The 18,358-nt window shown below is 44.2% G+C and overlaps 1 protein-coding gene across 1 annotated transcript in view; it reads right to left on the bottom strand.

Annotated features, from left to right (window-relative positions):
- The window catches only part of SPP1 (secreted phosphoprotein 1), a 97,217-nt gene extending 89,947 nt beyond the window's left edge, over positions 1-7,270 (bottom strand). Inside the window, exon 1 of the mRNA XM_059722290.1 lies at positions 7,247-7,270. Within this exon, the coding sequence (XP_059578273.1) occupies positions 7,247-7,255 (9 nt within the window). The 5' untranslated portion in view covers positions 7,256-7,270. The remainder of the gene's footprint in view (positions 1-7,246) is intronic.
- Positions 7,271-18,358: the final 11,088 nt, after the last annotated feature.

Genomic DNA, 18,358 nt, shown 5'->3' with positions numbered 1-18,358 from the left:
TTGGCCTCATGCTTGGTGCCTCTGTGCTACATGATGGTACCTGGGTCCCTGCAGCCCTGTGCGCCCTTCACAAGTGAGGAAAAAGGACTCTGGGGCAGCTGCTACAGGGGTGGGACAGGGTGTGGGACAGACAGAAGGAGCAAGGGTGGGAGGGGGCAGGCAGAGCTAAGCCCTGGGGGTGCTGTGGGGGAAGCCCTGCCTGTCCCCATGGCAATGGGGAGGAGCCAGTGCTAGTCATGTGCACCCCCTTGTTGCATTCTGATTGGTTCATTCTTGTGTTTTCTGATTGGCTGAGAGCCCCCCCCCAGGGTTGCAGTGGGAGGGGTTGGGTGCATGGCAGTGATTCATCCAGGCATGGCAGTTGCAGCTCCAACAAGGCACTTGTGCCTTACAGGAAACTGATGTAAAACCAGTATCTTGATTACCAGTATCTGTCTGAAATACATTTTACATGACTGAGAAATCTAACGTGGATGTTTTTCTCCAAAGCTTCTTTAGACTTTGTATTCCATGTGGTTTTTTAAATCTAAAAAGAAGTTAAAATGATTTTAAATTAAGATAAAATACTTTAAATGAAAAATATAAAGACTATAAACATTGTAATGCCATCTTAATGACTTGGTGATTTTATCTGCATCATCTTGGGGTCACAAAAGATTTCCAGTGTCTAAACTGGGTCATGCTGAGGAAAAGGTTAGGAAGCTCTGCTCTAGATGAACCAGTAGCCAGAGCCATCTCTGCTGCTCTGTCGATGATAGCCTCCTGGACAGCCATATGAGGAAGGTCTGTGGGAAATATCTGGGGCCAAGAGCAAGGGAGTAAGCAAGAAGGTGTGTGCCTTAGCTAGATGGCTACTGGCCTGGAAGGAAAGGGGGCTTTGTCCTAGTGGGGCAGAAGTTTCCTGTTGCACTGCCCTCATCCACTGTCTGCAGGGACTATATTAGTGGGTCAGCTTTGAAAGCTATGCCAGAGAAGGGTGAGGCTAATGACTGATCTGTGGTGGGGTCATCAATTTTTTTTTTTAACAGGAAAAATAATTTACATAAACAAAATGGAGAGTTTGTTTTTTCTCCAGAACCATGTGGAAGAGGAATGAGGCAGACAATAGCAATACAAGGAGAAAGCCCCTAAACAAGGATGTGGTATCAGGATCTGACCAAAAGAAACTGTGTCAAATGTAGACAGTGACAATGTGGAATCTGTCACACAACAGCATTTCTCTTTGCCAAGCAATCATTACATGTTTTTGTTAGAAGTCTATATATGCCCCTTTCTGTAAATTTAAAGAGGACCTTCCCTTCCAGTAAATTACAGCTTACATTTGGCTGGTGAGCAAGTCTGTAACCCATGTTTTCCTACAGTCTGGCTCTCTTTTTCTCCATCTTGCCTAAACACTGAATGTACAGAAGCTTAGACAGCAAGTAGACTGCTTGAGTTGTTGGTATAGAAACAAACCTACAGATTTGCAATCCAGAAAATGTAACAGCATATTAGAAGAAATGTGGAGGTCCAGGGAATAACCCAAATGGAAGACAAATCTCAGTGATATATTCTGAATTTATATGGGGATTTTAAATGTATTTGTTTATAAGGATAGCAAAGAAGTCCCTTAGAAACATTTTCTTTTAAACAGATCCAAGAGAGATTTTTCTAAAGAGAGAACTTCAAAAATGTTATGCTTGTTTTTGGTTTTATTTATATAAGAGACTCATTCATTACTGTTTGAAATCAATGTCTTGGCCCAATATTGGTTCGGCTCCAATGTCCATGAACATGAACAAGATGGCGACTGATGAAAATTTTAAGAACCCAGATACTGTTGAAATGCTCAGAGAACATCCATGCATTCCAATATCTTTACTTTTTCAATCTGACCCATGCTAGGGATTATAAGACATCCATTCTGCTTGTATAGGTCAATCTTTAATTTCCCATATATCAACAAATCCATCCCTTATCCAAACCAAAAATAGAGTTAATATAGATGATAGGGTTATAAGTAGAATGTGTAGCTTACATTAGACTTATATGACCTACTTATAGAAAGGCCCACTGTAATATTGTAGTCCATATGAATATAAAAGGACCTATAGAAGTATGACAGACATCATGTCCATTTTATGTAGTCATTTTAGTTCCAGTAAAGAATGGCAAATCATACTGTACAGTAACTAGATAAAGGAGAGAGAAAGAACAGATGCTGCAGTAGCATGTACTTACCTTGCTACAGGGGCAGTCTGAGGTTCTATATCTGCAGCTGAAGATTATTTGTAGGGTGTTATTGCTGGGAACTCAAATGACAAGCAGGTGGTAGTCATCTTTTGGAAGAAGTTAGCCAAGTTCCCAGTTCCTTGGACGGGTCAGTATCAACCTGGAAATACATGGGCAGTAGAGTCCCACAAGGCTTGGTACTTGGATCTGTGCTGTTCAAAGTCTTCATCAGGGACATGGATGAGGGCATGGAGAGCACTTTGTCCAAATTCACAGATGATATCACAGATGATTATGGGGTAAAATTAACACACCAGAGGGTAGCGAATGAATCCAGAGGGATCTGGACAGGTTGGGAAAATGGGCAGAACAGAATAGGATGCAGTTCAACAAGGACAAGTACAAAGTGCTGCACCTAGGGAGAAGGAATCACCAACACACTTACAGGCTTGGGGAGGACCTTCTCAGCAGCACAGCAGCAGAAAGGGATCTCGGGATCATTGATGACACGGAGATGAATATGAGTCACTAATGTGATGAAGTGATCAGTAAAGCTAACCGCAATTTAGCATGCATTAGCAGGTGCATGATGAACGGGTCCAGGGGGATGATACTTCCCCTCTATGCGGCATTGGTCAGGCCACTGTTGGTATATTGCATCCAGTTTTGGGTGCCATACTTCAAAAGGGATGTAGACAACCTTGAGAGGGTTCAGAGGAGGGCTACTGGTATGGTTAGGGGCCTGCAGGCAAAGCCCTATGAGGAGAGATTGAGGGATCTGGATCTCTTCAGCCTCCTCAAGAGAAGGCTGAGAGGTGATCTTGTGGCCACCTACAAATTCATCCGGGGGGGGGGGGTGGGGAGGGAGGAGGGCAGCAAGGAATAGGAGATGCTCTGTTTACCAGGGCACCCCTTGGAGTAACTAGGAACAATGGCCTCAAACTGGCAGAGAGCAGATTTAGGTTGGACATCAAAAAGAACTTCTTTACGATATGGGTTGCCAAAATCTGGAATGGGCTTCCAAGGGAGGTGGTGCTTTCCCCTATCTTGGGGGTCTTTAAGAGGAGGTTAGACATGCACTTGGCTGGGGTCATGTAACCTCAGTGCTCTTTCCTGCCCATGGCAGGGGGTTGGACTCCATGATCTACTGAGGTTCCTTCCAACCCAAACAGCTATGAATCAATAACATCCTATGTGCAAGTTAGGTGCGAGTCCTATTTAGTTGCTTTTGTGACCTTTTTAATCACAAAATTTAGACATTCTTGTTAGTTAATACTCAGTCAATGTTGTGCTCATTTAACTAGGCAGTCCCCAAAATACATCTGGAGGGAGAGATTCTGTGAGGTACTAAATACCCTTAACTCTCACAGATTTTTCAGAGGAAGTTAAAGTAACTGAGAACATTGAAGAAAGCACTCTGCTCCTTATAGAATCAGGACTTTAACACTTTCTTGGTTGTAGGTTGTGACAGGCACCTGCTCTGGGCCGCCCTCAATGTGGCCCACACACCTGTCTCTGGGGCAACCGCCCGCCTACTCGCCTACCACACCTTGTTCTTGATTAATTAATTAGTATTAATTAGCGGGAGGCTGCCCTTATTCTGCCCCGCCGCTAGGGGCGCTATCTGCGGCTCCGTTTCCTCCCCTACACTGCAGTCCACACCTCACCGATAGAATCGTTGTTGTCTCACTTCTCTCACTGTTTTGGCCCCTTCTTGTTCTCCCTGGGCCCTCTTTCCTTTAATACACGCTCCCTCTAGTGCTAGGGCTCCCTCTGGCCCTCTCTCATTCTGTGCCCTCTTCTCTGGGGCTTTATCCACAATGCTGCCCCCTCCTGGGGCTTTCCGCGCCCAACTTGGGCTTCCCAATGATGCGGCCCCCTATCAGGGGCTCCCAGTGCCCACACTTGGGTTTCTCAATAATGTTGCCCCCTTTTTGGGGCTGGGGTCTATGCACCCCTTGTGCTGCGCCCGCTGGCGCTGGAGTCCTCACACTTCGCTGTGAGTCCCCTATGAGGCCTCCTTCAACCCCTGATAGCCTCACCCAAACCACCGGTTGGTTTAACAAACAGCAACACACACTTGAGCCTCCTGGCTCTAACTCAAACATAAGCCGCCTAGCTACAACAACATTGCTCAACTCAAGTCAAGCTGTACCTGCGGTTCTCGCTGCTTCTCGCATCATTACTCCAGGAGCTCCTGCCTCTCTTGGCTGCTGGCAGGGAACTGCCTCTAGCCTCAGCTCCTGGGCTTTATAAGAGCCGGGCCCTGCCCCTTAGGGTCAGCTGACCTTCTCTGGTTGCCCTGGCAACCCACAGCTGGGCTCCTTATTCCCTGCTAGGGCTTCTTCCCTAGCAGTTTTCCCCTCTATGGGAGCAGGGCACCTCAGTGCTCTGTGACATAGGTCTAGCATACTATGGAATTGAAAGTCAGTTCTGAATACTCACCACAGAAGATCTAGCTGAAATGAAATATAATACAGCTATAAATTTGTCAGAACAAACCCTTCACTTTGCCAAGATTTTGGAAAAACAACAAAACCTAGGCCCAACCCTCAATAAAGACCTCTCCAGTGTAACTGAGTGGAGTGAGGGTCACAGCTGGTTTTAAGGCAAAAACTTAAGAGGAAACTTATGAGTACTGACAGGTCCCTGCTCTAACTCATGGTGCTTTGCATAAACCACCATGAATTACACTGCCCCACCCCCCACCAGACATTTGCCTGTTGGGTTGCGGGGGAGGGGGAAATCAAGCTTGGCTGTGGGAGTGGGGGAGAGCTTCAATCCACTCTCCCCACCCCCCACCCCACCCCAGGCTGGGAAAACCCCAGGCCACAGCTTACTCCCCCTCCCCTCTCCCCCCTACCTTGCAGCAGACAACCTTGGGGCCTTGGTAGGCTCCATCAGCCCAGCCCTGATTGTACAACAGGGAACTTGTGTTACCTAAGCTTAATCTAAGGTGCTCCAAAGTGGAGCATCTTCATCTGATCCCTTATCTGATATGGTTTAATTTGTCACACAATCGGCCAGGTTTAAAGCACTACGCAGCCATGCACATGCATCACAACATGGATGTAGAGCACTTTCAGGGGGCTGATCAAGTGACAAATGTAACTTCTGTCCACACTGTATGAGTTGGGTTTTGGTAGCTGCTAACTGACATCTACCTTCATCAATTGAATTGTTTAAGATTAGTGACAACCCCCGCAAAAGCACAAATTTTTGCCCATCCCCCAAATCATCTTGTAAAAATGGAACAATTTTATCTGGAGAACTTCCTAGACACCATCCTAAAAATTGTACCTGCCAATCATTACATACAGTTTTGGGGCCTCTGCTACAGAAAGAACATGGACAACTAGGAGAGAGTCCAGCAAGGGGCAATTAAAATGGTTAGGAGACTGGGGAACATGACTTCTGAGGAAAGACTGATGGAAGTGAACTTATTTAGTCTGGAGACGAGAAGACTGAGCAGGGATTTACTCGCAGCCTTCAACTACCTGAAGGGTGGCTCCAAAGAGGATGGAGCTAAACTGTTCTCAGTGATGATAGATGACAGAACAAGGAGCAATGGTCTCAAGTTGTAGGGAAGTTTAGGTTAGATATTAGGAAAATTTTTCTCACTAGGAGGGTAGTAACACACTGGAACAGGTTACCCATAGAGGCTATGGAATCTCCATGCTTCGAGGTTTTTAAGCCATGGCTAGACAAAGCCTTGGTGAGAATAAGATAGTTGGGGATGGTGCTGCTTTGAGCAGGGGGGTGGACTAGATGACCTCTTGGGAGCCTTCCAAACCTAGTTTTCTATGATTCTGTGGTTTTATATCTTTGAAGCCCTGATCCCGATTCAAATCATAACCCAAACTTTGTGATTGGGACAGCATCTAATATGTGCTAGATCCAAACATACTAAAATGCTAGGGAATTTCATGTCAGAATCTGGAGCTGAATTTTATAACTGAGTTTTGTTTGTTCAAGATATAGGAATCCATCTTAGTTTCCATGCAGCTTCACTGTAGTATCTGGGCACTTTCCATATAAGTAGTTTAGTAATAATAAAGTTCCCAGCAGATTTCAAGTTTCTGGCTCGTCTACCCTCCTTTTGGGTAGTGAAGGATCTGTTTGAGGATGTCATTTCCCTACCCCCGAAGGGGAGGGAAGAGATTATGGAACTGGCATTCTGGTTATGCTAGAAAAGCTTAAACTTGTAATAAATGAAAAAAACTAAGAGTTTGTAAACTGTTCTATTTAGAGACAGGAGTATAAGAAAGCTAAAGTATTTATTAATTTTTTTATTCAAAATATTATCTTTTTGCCCATTTCAGTTTTGCTCATCCATATATCTTTTGAGCTGCTTTTTCAGAATACTACCTATCCAGTCTAATGCTTCCAGTATCACTAGCTCTGATGTCATTAGAACAACAGTGTTAGGAGGTGAACGAAGCAGTTTTACTGGCAGCAAGGGTCAGAAGTAGTATGTGCTGCATGGTAATTAAAAAAGATGGCATTTGTGGTGGGCCAGTAGGGGGAGATCCTGCGTTGAGCCTCCCACCTCACCATGCCCGTCCACCTTCTGGACTCCATGTGTCTCTCCAGGGGCGCCTAAGCCCTGGCAGACCCCCTTTCAAGCCCCACTGCAAAGTCCAGGGGTAACATGTGCTGCCCTTACCCCAAGAAGGGATTGTTTGGGGCCCGTGTCCTTGGGGAAACACAGGCCTAATAGTCCTACAAGTACTCGACCCAATACAAGAACTTGGGGCACTTCCCCAAGTCAGGGGCCAAAAAGAATAGTCTCCCTTAGTCCGCAGACCCAAGGGTCCTCTTAGGCATAATTAAACCCATCCCTCAATAAGTCTCCTACACCAGTCACAAAGGAGAACTTTATTGGCTACTGAGGGTAGGGTTAGAATAGGGTACAGGGTAGAGCAATATCAGAGAAATCCCATAGAGCAAACTCCTGCGGCTGGGGTAGACTTTGATCTCGCATCTGAGTTACTGCAAGCTATATATTTAGTTGGATCTCAGTTAGCTTACTCACAAGTATCATCCAGAGGCAGTTGGAGATTCCCTCTGGAGACAGGCAGTTCCTTGATCATGAGTTTTGAGAGAGAAAGCAAGTTTCAGATGGTACAGCTCTTCTTTGTTCCTGAGTATCCCTCATGGCTGCTGCCCCTCTCCTTCTGGGCAGTCCTTAACTTACATAGCCCTTGTGACCTCATTTACCTGGTCCAATGGAGGCCAGCACCTGTTGGCTGTCAGCCAACCTATTTGAAATACATCACTAGTTGCCGGGAAGACTCTAGCCCACCAGGAAGGAAGCCCCTCACCCAGGTATGTGATGCCAGTCACGCAGGCAGAGGGAGTAGGTTTCCCCCCTCCCTCAGGAATGTATCCAGCTCAGGTTATCCAAAGAGATAGGGTAAAGGTATGTATCCTCTGCTGGGCCCATCCTAATCACAATTGTCACATAGCAGAGTTTTTGGGGGAGAAACAAAGGTGGCTTTCTGCCACAGCATTTAGGTGGCGATGGGTCACTGAACAAATACCAAGGTGCCCAGTGAAAGAACAGTGCCAACTCAGGGTAGTTGAACAGGTCTGGGAAAATTCCATTAGACCACAGTTGCACAAGTTCCTGCTTCAGGTTAATAAATGAACACGTAGCATACTGGCTTACTCAATAAAATAAGCCCTACTGCAGCCACAAGGGTTTAACATTGGTAACAGATCATTAAAATTGCTATTTTTAAAAATGTAAGTGAAATATATTTTAAGGGAAAGAAAGGCAATGGTTGGCAGATACAATTCTTAGGGCTTTGGATAGAATTCCTCCAGGTAACATTCTTGCATTATTACAAGAGGATTTAGGGGATGGATAAAGCAAAATAAATGCACGATGGGTTCCTGAGCCATCCTGCTGATATGGGACAGAATGGCTCAGTAAATTCAGAGTGGTATGTGCGGTGTAGCGTATTTCACCCCACTAAAGTGCCTAGTGTACATAACAAAGTATGTGCAGAAGGGACTTGGTTAGATCAGTCCAGCAGACAATATATGGTTAGGCCTGTGAAGCATCAGCTCCTGAATTAGCCAGAACTACTCTTTTATACAAGAATAACTTTGTTGCTGGGCTGGTAGATTGAGAGGAGGAATGTCTCTGCTCTTTGCTTCCTACCCCCAGTATCATCCCAGTGCATCTCAAGTACAATGCTAGGTATAAATGGGCTGGGTAATATTTAGTAACCTGTAGCACTGAAGACCACTCAGGACAATATTCAGAAATTTGGAAATAATTGCACAACAGGATAAAAATAAAAGTGCTGTTGTAAAAAGCTTTTCTCCAATTGTGATGTTTAAGTGATGCTATCTTAACCTTGTCAGCAAAGGTTATTTCTAGCATTACTGGAAACCCCCTCATCATGGAAACTGTTTTGCACAGCTGTGATCCATACCCAATTTGTCTACAATTGCTACTTTGGGGTCATCATGAAAAACAATGCTCACAACACCCATGTCCAATTCTGATGGTCCATTAAAAAGTAAATTCTGGCCCATTAAAAAGTTTATTTTATAAGTTTTCCCCAAAGATTTCAAAGTCTGATTTTTTTATAACAATGTTAGTAGGCACCTGAGATGGGTCTAACCTAAAGCCATGGATCTGAACATTGCCAGGCCTTGGATTCAGATGCTGAGCAGCACTTACACAATGTCAGAGATCCTAAACCGGGATAGGCATTGAGGATATTCAGCCTTGCAGTAGGCACTCAGCATCTTGTAATTCCGGGGGCTCAGTGAGCTATCATGGATTTACAGTTCACTTTAAGGCAAGGATTTTTTCTAAAAACAGCTAAATAGCCAGATATCTTTGCTTACCTGTATTCCTGCTTTAAAAAACAAAAACAAAAAATGCTCAAAATTCCCTTTAAAAAATTGAGGGATTCCCTTTAAGAAAAGGTCCATTTTTTTTGTAAGTCACATTAGGATTTTTAGGGATAAAAGGTACTACAATAAGTTTAAAACTTCAGATTTAGAATCTGCGTATCAGTTACCAAAAGTTTCCTTATCTGGAAAGCAGGGTTAGAAATCCATATGCACATTTGAGATGGATAAAGAGAGTTCTACATATCTTGATGTTTTATTATATTCACTTAGTCATGTTTGATCTAAGGGGAAGCTGACAAAATAGAAGGGTACAGCCATGGGTTAATCTAGGATTTTGACATTGGGGGGGGGGGGGGATGGAGGTGCAGATGGTGAGCTGCAGAGCGACATATAAAGCAACACATGTTTTCGCCAGTAAAAATAAACCAGAAGTTTTACTAATATGCTGGGGACCTACGGTTGTATTACGCAGTTTAAGATTAAAGCAAAAACAAATATAACTTCACTAGAATGAGTTTGAAACTCATAAGGTGCCAGGGTGGGGAGGGCGGGAGGAATGTCACCTGAATGAAATGAAGCAGTTTTACTGGCTATAAGAAGGAGTAAGTGCTGCACACGAATTAAAGTGTCATTTGCTCGATGAAGGTCATAGCACAAGCATCAAGGTCCTTGATGGAAACAGTACAAGATCAGACTGAGCTAGAATTTTAACAGCTGGGTCTATTAGCTTTCCTCTTGGACTACATGACTGCAGACCTCTGTCATGGAAACAGGCTAGAGATGAAAGAAAGAATACCAGGGAAGGATGGTCCCCATTATTGTTTGGGGCTGTCAGCAAAAGGACTGTTCAGCACCAGTCAGGTGTTTGTGGCTTCCTGTGATGTTGATCTCTTTGTTGGAAACTGGCCTGAGACAAACACACTGAGTTTACGTGCATCTAATAGTAATGTTGAAATCTGTAATCTAACCCAAAGTCTTTATAATTCAGGCCTTCTCATTATCCTGAGACTAGACCCCTTCTTCTTTATATCCTGACAACCACCTTACCTTAATATGGTCAATCTTTAAAATATGAAAGTGCAATGCTGGAATTATCCTGCAGATGTCCTTCTGTACTTGTTCTAGCTCACTGTCCAATCACCATCACATTGTCAGGGGTCAGTCAGCCAGGATGTTGGCAATCAGGGCCTGACCCTAGAGGATTACAGGGGATCCAGAGCAGACCAGGTCCAGAATAGAGTCAAGAGCCTGGGGATCAGGAGTGGATGAGATTGGAAGTTGAGGGGTCCCTTTTCAAAATCCTAGATCCATCGATGACACTATGGATTCCAATTTGAAAACTCTGGGCTTATCTTGCAAGTCATGTGTAGGTGTTTGCACACTCAGCAGTGCTAATATTACACAGGGATTTCACAAAAATTCCATGGAACCCCAGGGTGCCACACCACCCTGCTTGAGAATCACTGCTGTGAGATGTTAAGGGACAGATTGTTATAGTATTATAGTAGGTCACAAAGGCTTCAGTGAGGATCAGAGCCCTGCACTGGTATTTCACAAAAAGATAATGTTAGCCCTCCCCACAAAGAGTTTGCTGTAAGTAAAGTATATGCAGCAAAATACAAGATTCAGGAAATACAAGTTAGAGCTTACATGAGCCAGTGTTTGAATAGGTGTTCTGTATGCCAAGACTTAGCTACAACCAGCTGCCAGCAGCAGAGGAAGTGAGAACAGCAAAATAGAGGGAGGGAAAAACATGTGAAAGTGCCTAAGGAAGTGCATGAAGCTGCTATAAAGTAGACTGGTCTTGTTTGGGTGGCACTGACCAAGTGGCTATTGGGATGTTTGCTTAGTTGGACTTGTTGCAGTGGTGATGTGATTTATATTTGGAGCAGCACATTACAGACCGAACCCTCTGACCTGTCAACAGTTGGACAGCAATTAAAGTGGCAAGAGTCAAAGATGGCCTGCACTCCTCCACCAGAGGCAGCCAAGAGTTTTTTAACCTTGTTTAATTCCACTCTGCAATAAACCAGAGAGGAAATCCTTATTTAGTCATGCGTGTGTGTGTGTGTGTGTGTGTGTGTGTGTGTGTGTGTGGAGTTACAGTGCTAGGAATAAAACCTGCCAAATAAAGAATGTAAATATTTGGGCACTCTGTACAAATGAGAAAGCCTCAAAAAGGATAGGAGTTTGTATTGGGCTCTGATAAGCATCAGCACTTTGGATACTTATCAGACACTCCTTGGTTTTCAAACTTGGGTTCTCTTGGGGACAGGCTTTGTGAGCTTTCACATCCAAAGAAGTCAGAGAAAACAGTAATGAAGAGGTAAATTGAATAGCCTTCTAACTACATAAGGCTTACTTTCAGTTCCATGGGAAGTGTTACGGAGTATAAAAAAGTAGCTTAGTTTACCCAAAAATCCAATTTTTAAAAATTTCCACAACATTTTATAAAAATAGTGCCATATTCTATTGGGCCAGTAGTGCTTACCAGTCTATTGAGGTTCTTGTGATATTATTTTCATTGCAACTCTTCTATTATATTTTAAAATAAAATTAACTTGAAGCCCTTGAAATTTAAATAAAAGATTTCAATCATCATATTTCCTCTTTCCTAAGGTGCTATAAACATTTTGATTTTGTTCTGAACCAGGAAAAAAAAACTTTTAAAGTGAAGTTTCCAGCAAAGGAAAATAAAATCCAGTTTTTCATCTTTAGATAAAATTCTCATGGACACCTAGTCCTAGTGGAAATTGCAATTATGATTATTCATTTGGCTTCTAGTGGTTAGATTTGGCAGTTAGATTTTGGAAGAAGTTCTTCTGGGGCATTAGTACCTTTGAATATTGCAGAAGTATCCTAAGGGGACATCCTGACATTTTTACCAGGAAACACTTCTGTCCATGCAGAATTTGAGATATTTTCATTTCATATGAACTAAGTTATCAGACCTTAATTCCTGCATAATAAACCCTAAGTAGGCAGGAGATTTAACTACAGTTCAACTGAAACTGTGCTATGTTAGGCATCACTTACTATTCTTCCAGCCTCCATGTGTTGTAGCACCATTTAAAATCTTGCTTAGTACAAAATGTAATTCTGTAAACAGATCTTTTAAAATACCAGTTTGCCTTGACAGTTTCCCTGTTTCCCCACTAGATGGCAATAAGGTATTTCATATCCCTTTCTACAGAAAATGCCTAGTTTTAATAGGTCTGTAAAAGAACCTTAGGTTGACAGAGGAAGGTTCACTCTGACAACCGAATACACAGCAATACATATTGTCTGACCAACCTCATTTGTTTCTATGATCAGGTGACTCATCACCTGGATGAGAGAAAAGCGCTTGTCATCATATACCTCGACTTCCAGAAAGCCTTTGACCTGGTATCCCACAAGGTACTGATCAGAAAACTGGAAGATATCGGGCTCAACTGTGGGACCGTCAAGTGGGTGCGAAACTGGTTGCGGGGTAGGACACACACAGTCCAAATGAATGGATCAATGTCATCCTGGCGAGATGCGGGCAGCAGCATACCCCAGGGTTCGGTCAGTACTTGGTTCAGTGCTGTTCAATATCTTCATCAACAACCTGGGTGAGGGGGTGAAAAGACCATTGACTAAGTTCACGGACGACACCAAGATATGGGGTTGTGTGGACACACTTGCAGATAGGCTGCAGGTACAAACAGACCTAGACAGGCTGGCATGTTGGGCAGAACGGAACCAGATGAGGTTCAACATAAAGAAATGCAAAGTGCTGCATCTGGGAAGGAAGAACCCCCAGCACACCTACAGGCTGGGCATCGCTAACCTGACCAGCACTACAAATAAAAGGGATCTGGGGGTAACAATAGATTCAGGCATGAATATGAGCCGGCAATGCAACGCAGTAGCCGCTAGGGCCAATAAAACTCTGGCACGCATCAATCAATGCATCTCCAGTAAATCCAAAGTGATTCTCCCACTTTACTCAACATTGGTGCAGCCACAGCTGGAGTATTTCGTCCAGTTCTTGGCGCTGCACTTCAACAAGGATGTGCTAAAGCTCAAGAAGGTCCAGAGAAGGCCCACCCACATGATCAGAGACTTGCATGGCAAGCCATATGAGGCGAGCCTGAGGGTTCTCAGACTCTTCAGCCTAAAGAAAAGAAGGCTGAGAGGGGACCTGATTGTGGCTTACTGCTATATCAGAGGCGTACATCAGGGGCTTGGTGAACAATTTTTCACCAGGGCGCCCTGTGGGAAAACTAGAAACAATGGCCACAAACTCCTGGAAGATAGTTTCAGGCTGAACATTAGGAAAAACTTCTTTACAACTAGGGTGTCCAGACTATGGAACAAGCTCCCCCCAGGGGTGGTGCAATCATCTACCCTAGAGGTCTTCAAGAGAAGACTGGACAGTCACCTGGCTGGGGTCAGCTGACCCCAGATGTCTTTCCTGCTCATGCAGGGGCCTGGACCCAATGAGCCTTCAGGGTCCCTTCCAGCCCTATGATTCTATATTTCTTTCTCTGCAGCAAGAAGCAGATGGCCTTTGATTTTAAGGCTGGCAACCCCACTTATTTGTAAGGAAGAATGATATATTTAATTTGGCAATCATCATCCACTAGAAGGTAGTCAAGAACTGTGAAACCCATACACACTTAGGTTCTTATCCTCTATAACCAGGACTCATCTAGAGCAGGGGTGGCCAACTTGCAGCATAGGCAGGCACCCAAAACACATAGGAAGCCTTTGTGGGGCGCACAGAAAATCAGGGAAGGCACAGCAGCATATAGGGCAGGGAGTACAAAGCCAAGCAGCATATTGGGCAGGGGAAGTTGATGGGAGTAGTACTTGGGAAAGGTGTGGGGCTAATTTGTAGTATGCCTGTGAAAAGGTTGGTCCCCACTGACCTAACGCATTTGACTAAACTGGAGCAAGAGTTAAACCCATTAAAACTGGAGCACATTTCTGTGGTTGCCTTTCTAGTACTAGGTCCCATACAAAGACAGAGCCCAGTACTTTACAGCCCTAATGAGCTGAGACCAATGGGATCACTCATTATTCATGAGTTCAAGGCACAATTTGGCCACATCTAATTCTGAGTTGCCAAAGGTGGGCTACTGAGAGTGAGAGACAAGATATTTTCATTGCATGCATCATACAATATCAGACCACGGCTAACCTATACAGGAGAAACATGGGTCTGTGGTCACCTTTCAGTTTGAAACCCATTTATTCTGGTGACCAATCAAATGCTCTGCTTCTTAAAGTGAAGATTAAGAAGGGTGTTATGTACAGTCAGTCTGGTTCTTAGCAGTTCCTGCCAGTCTCCCTCTAAGGACCAAGAGGAGGGCATGGCAGGGCAGGGCAGGGCAGGGCAGGGCAGGGCAGCACCTTAAGGCACCTTTACACATGCATTGAGGCTGCTCCAATGTGCTGTAATTACAGTGCGTCGGAGCAGACTTGATTAATCAAGTCTGCTGGAGCGTGGTGATTACTGCACTCCAACAGACCCCAGCATCATGTGTATTAGCATCCCCATGCTGAAAAACGGCAGCGGGAACACTAACAAAAGCTCGTTTGACAAGCTTTAGTTCAAACTCCCCCACCACCATTTTTCAGTGTGGGGGTGCTGATACACATGACAGTCAGGTGCTTTAATTAGAGCAGCTCTCTTCTTTTTATCCTTTGTTTTGTAGGGATTGTCCAGTGACATTTTCAATGACTTTTTTTCAGAGCAAGACACTATAGGTAGCATAGGTGCCTTTAGAGCCAGGGGGAGGGGGAAGCAGAGGCTTTTTCTGGTTTACACTTTCAAAGGAGTGATCCTGTTGGTGTCTGGCCTATCAGAGCTATTCTCTGAAGTTCCAGTCTGGCACCATGCCCAATAAAGGGTTTTCACTTTTTAGAGAAGCCCCATCACTTCTATTACTACCTCAGTGAAGCTCCCCTTGCTGGATACTAGCAAAGCTGCGAAGTTCAAGTTCAGAAACATGTCCCACAGCTTTTAACCTTCCAGTGAATGAGCAGATTTGGGTTTCTAGGGACACTCTTAAGATTCAAATTCCTCTATCCAGCACCCTTTTCTGAGAGTTGAGACACTGTGGTTCAGTTACTTTAAGTCTTTGGAGCCAGCACTAACTCCTGCTCCCAGAAGGCATCCCATTAGCTTCAATACAGCCCTTCCTAGAATGCCAACCTGGTGAGGACTTTGGTTTATGGTTTACTTGTCCATGGAGATATATGAGATGAAGCATAGAACACAGGCCTTGCACAAGAGAGTCTAACTCAATTACTCTTTACTTACATAGAACCAGAGATCTGCAGATCTAGACAAAACCAAAAAACTACCTACATGCCTGCCTTCCATTTTAGAACATTCTTCAGGACTTGGGTAATGTCCTCCAGAAAGTCCAATATGCTTTCTCTTCTCTTCCGTCCTGAGCATAGATTTTTTTGCTAGAGAATAGAAACACTGTAATTTCTTCTTCCTCAGTTCAGAACAGAAAGCTAGAAAGCCTTTTCCTTATACCTTCTGGTCCCCTTGGACAGGTGACTGGCCTTACCAGGTGGTCAAAGCTTTCCACTAGGTGATCTGCCATTTACTTACTAGCATACTAGCACACCTGAGCCAAATCATCCCTTCCAGTGGCTCCCAGCTCTTATTCCAAGGAGACTGCTGTGTGCAGAGAAGATTATCCAAGGATAATGACCCTCCCTGGTTACATCAGTGTAACTATCTTTTGGAATTTCAGTCTGATGTAGAGATGCAAAGAGAAGAGAAAGAACAATCAAACCCCATATTCAAAATGGAGTTTGCCATCTGACACAGACAGACACAAAGAATTCCTCCTATTAAAGTGAAATAATAAGTTGTCTCAATGGCTACTGTCTATTTCAGAATTGTTCATCAGGGAAAGGTGTTTCTGGTACCTGGCCTCTTCCACACACTTTTCATAACAGATTCATGCCAATCAGCTAGTGAAGAATCCTCTTCCCCTTCACTGCCTAGAAGCTAAATATCTTCCTACCATTAATGGCAGTAGCAGCTACAGCATCAGTTAACAGCCTTTGCCCCCTGGAAATCAGTGTTGTTGGCTTTTGAAAGTCACACAATTAATTCCACTGCTAGAGTCAGTCTCAGGTGGCTATGAGAAGCCCTCAAAAGAATTCCAGCATAGGGTAGGAAATACTTCTTTAACCAACTGCTTTTTGCTTGGCAGCCTCCTGGAGGAGACAAGCCAACTGGGGGTGCTGCAGGAAGCAGGCAGGGTTCTCCCATCCTCCTCTTAGGAGTGCTTTATGGGGAAAAGAGAGTGGCTGGTAAAAGGGAGCATTGAAAAAAACAGTAGGTTAAGGTAGTCTCTTCCCCCCCCACACACTTCTGTGAGAATTGTGTACTCTCCGCTTCCCCCATCCCAATCTCTAGGGTAAAGAACCCTTAGGACTGGAGAGGGAGAAAAAAGGCTCTGCTGTAGCTATTCCTCAGCCCTCAGTGGAAGAGCCCTTGGAGCTGCAGGAGGTGCAGAAATCCACTGAGATGCAACAGGCAGATATGGGACTGGTGGAGGCCCCAGAATTAAATAAGATTTTGGAGTCTGGGTAGGCTGGAAGCTCCTCCCTGTTAGGGTATCAAGGAGATCACAGGACACAGAATCACCTTGTGTCATACCTTTGGGGGCACTGACATCAGCGTATGTGTCACAAACATTAGGGATGGGCAAGGGAAAAGGGAAAAATCAGTTGATTGAAAAGTTCAAGATCATTATTTTCAAAAGTGTCTTACAATTGTCAGGGGTGGGGTTGCAATAATGGCTCCTGACCTTCAAACTCTTGGACTGAACAATACTGAAGAAGAAATAGGCTTAGGCTGGTTATGTTATTGGCAGCTCTTCAAGAGTAGCTTCCTTCGCTTCAGAGCCCAGGAGACTGACAGACTGAGGGCATTTTGCACCATCCTTTTGTTTACTGTTCATCCTATACTGTAACTGACTTCTTTATTGCACTGTTATGAGCATGGGCAGGCAAAGGACTATGAGAAGGGAGACAATGCTCCAAGGTAGACTTATCTTAGCCACCTCACTTAACTCACAGAGGTTCCTGGAGCTTTACATTTCCCAGATAGAGCTGCATCTACATGAGATGCTGACTGTGCAGTTGCTACTGCACACTCATTTAGCACTTGCATACACAAGCACTAAATGACTGTGCAGTAACCAGTGTTACTGCACAGTAGCATCCCCACACAGCTTCTTGGTGATACTCACTGCGCAGTAGCTCATTACTACATTACATCATGCTTTGTGCCACATAACACTACTTCACAGTAGTAACAAGCTACTGCTCAGTCAACATCTTGTGTAGATGTGGACCCTGCTGCAGAAATGGATCCAGCTGCATGGTTCCTTCATCCCTAAGAATGGGTTTACAGTAACAAATCTACCTGTACAAGGACCAGGCATGAAACATTATTTTCAGTGAAGATTTTCTTTTGTCTTCCCAGTTTCTTTCAAGTCAGGAGGGCAGGTGAATATTATAGGGCCTGACAGCTGACTGTGAATGCAGGTGTAACCCTCCTGCAGCACCAGACCCAAGTGCCATACCAGATTCAAGATCCTCAGGCTGTCAGTAGTTTTGGGCTCTGCCTCAGGCAGCCTGGCTGGCTGAGGTGTCCCATCAAAAAGAGTGTGTTCCTCACTCTCACCTTCCCAAGAATCCACTCCAGCCTAAGTAACAGGGTTCTTTATTTTTTAACTATAACTATTTACAGAAAAGATTAATAACAAATATAATATACATATATACATATATGCATTACATAGGTACAATAACATACATTAAAACCCATAACCAAAATATTATCTATAAACCCAACATTAGTGAATAGTCCAGCCAACAAGTGATCCCACATACAACAGCCCTATCAATATATGTCCATTCATAGATTATAGACTCTAAACCTCAGTTCCACTAGGAATTCAGTTCACTCTAGTAAAAATAGGTGGCAACACTGCTGTTGCTATGAGTGGTCACCAGATGGCAGTGCGTGGCTCCTACAGGCATTTAAAAAGTAGGTTCTGCAGTCCCAATGTTTCTTTCAAACAAAAACCTCTGTCCGGATGACAGTTGGATGATTCCTTCCCTGTAAACAAACTTTTTATAAGCACTGCAAAGTTAAATGCATCCCCACATTCCCTTTCCTTGTGAAACTAGAGCTGCTTAATAGTGACTGCCTCCCTTTACCGGCAGGTCCCCTGTTATGCAGCCTAAACTCTCCCACCAA

The sequence above is a fragment of the Alligator mississippiensis genome, chromosome 2 (genome assembly GCF_030867095.1).
Source record: "Alligator mississippiensis isolate rAllMis1 chromosome 2, rAllMis1, whole genome shotgun sequence".
NCBI classification, from domain to species: Eukaryota; Metazoa; Chordata; order Crocodylia; family Alligatoridae; genus Alligator; species Alligator mississippiensis.
The sequence above is the reverse complement of the archived record's forward strand: the minus strand, read 5'-3'. Positions and strand labels throughout refer to the sequence as shown.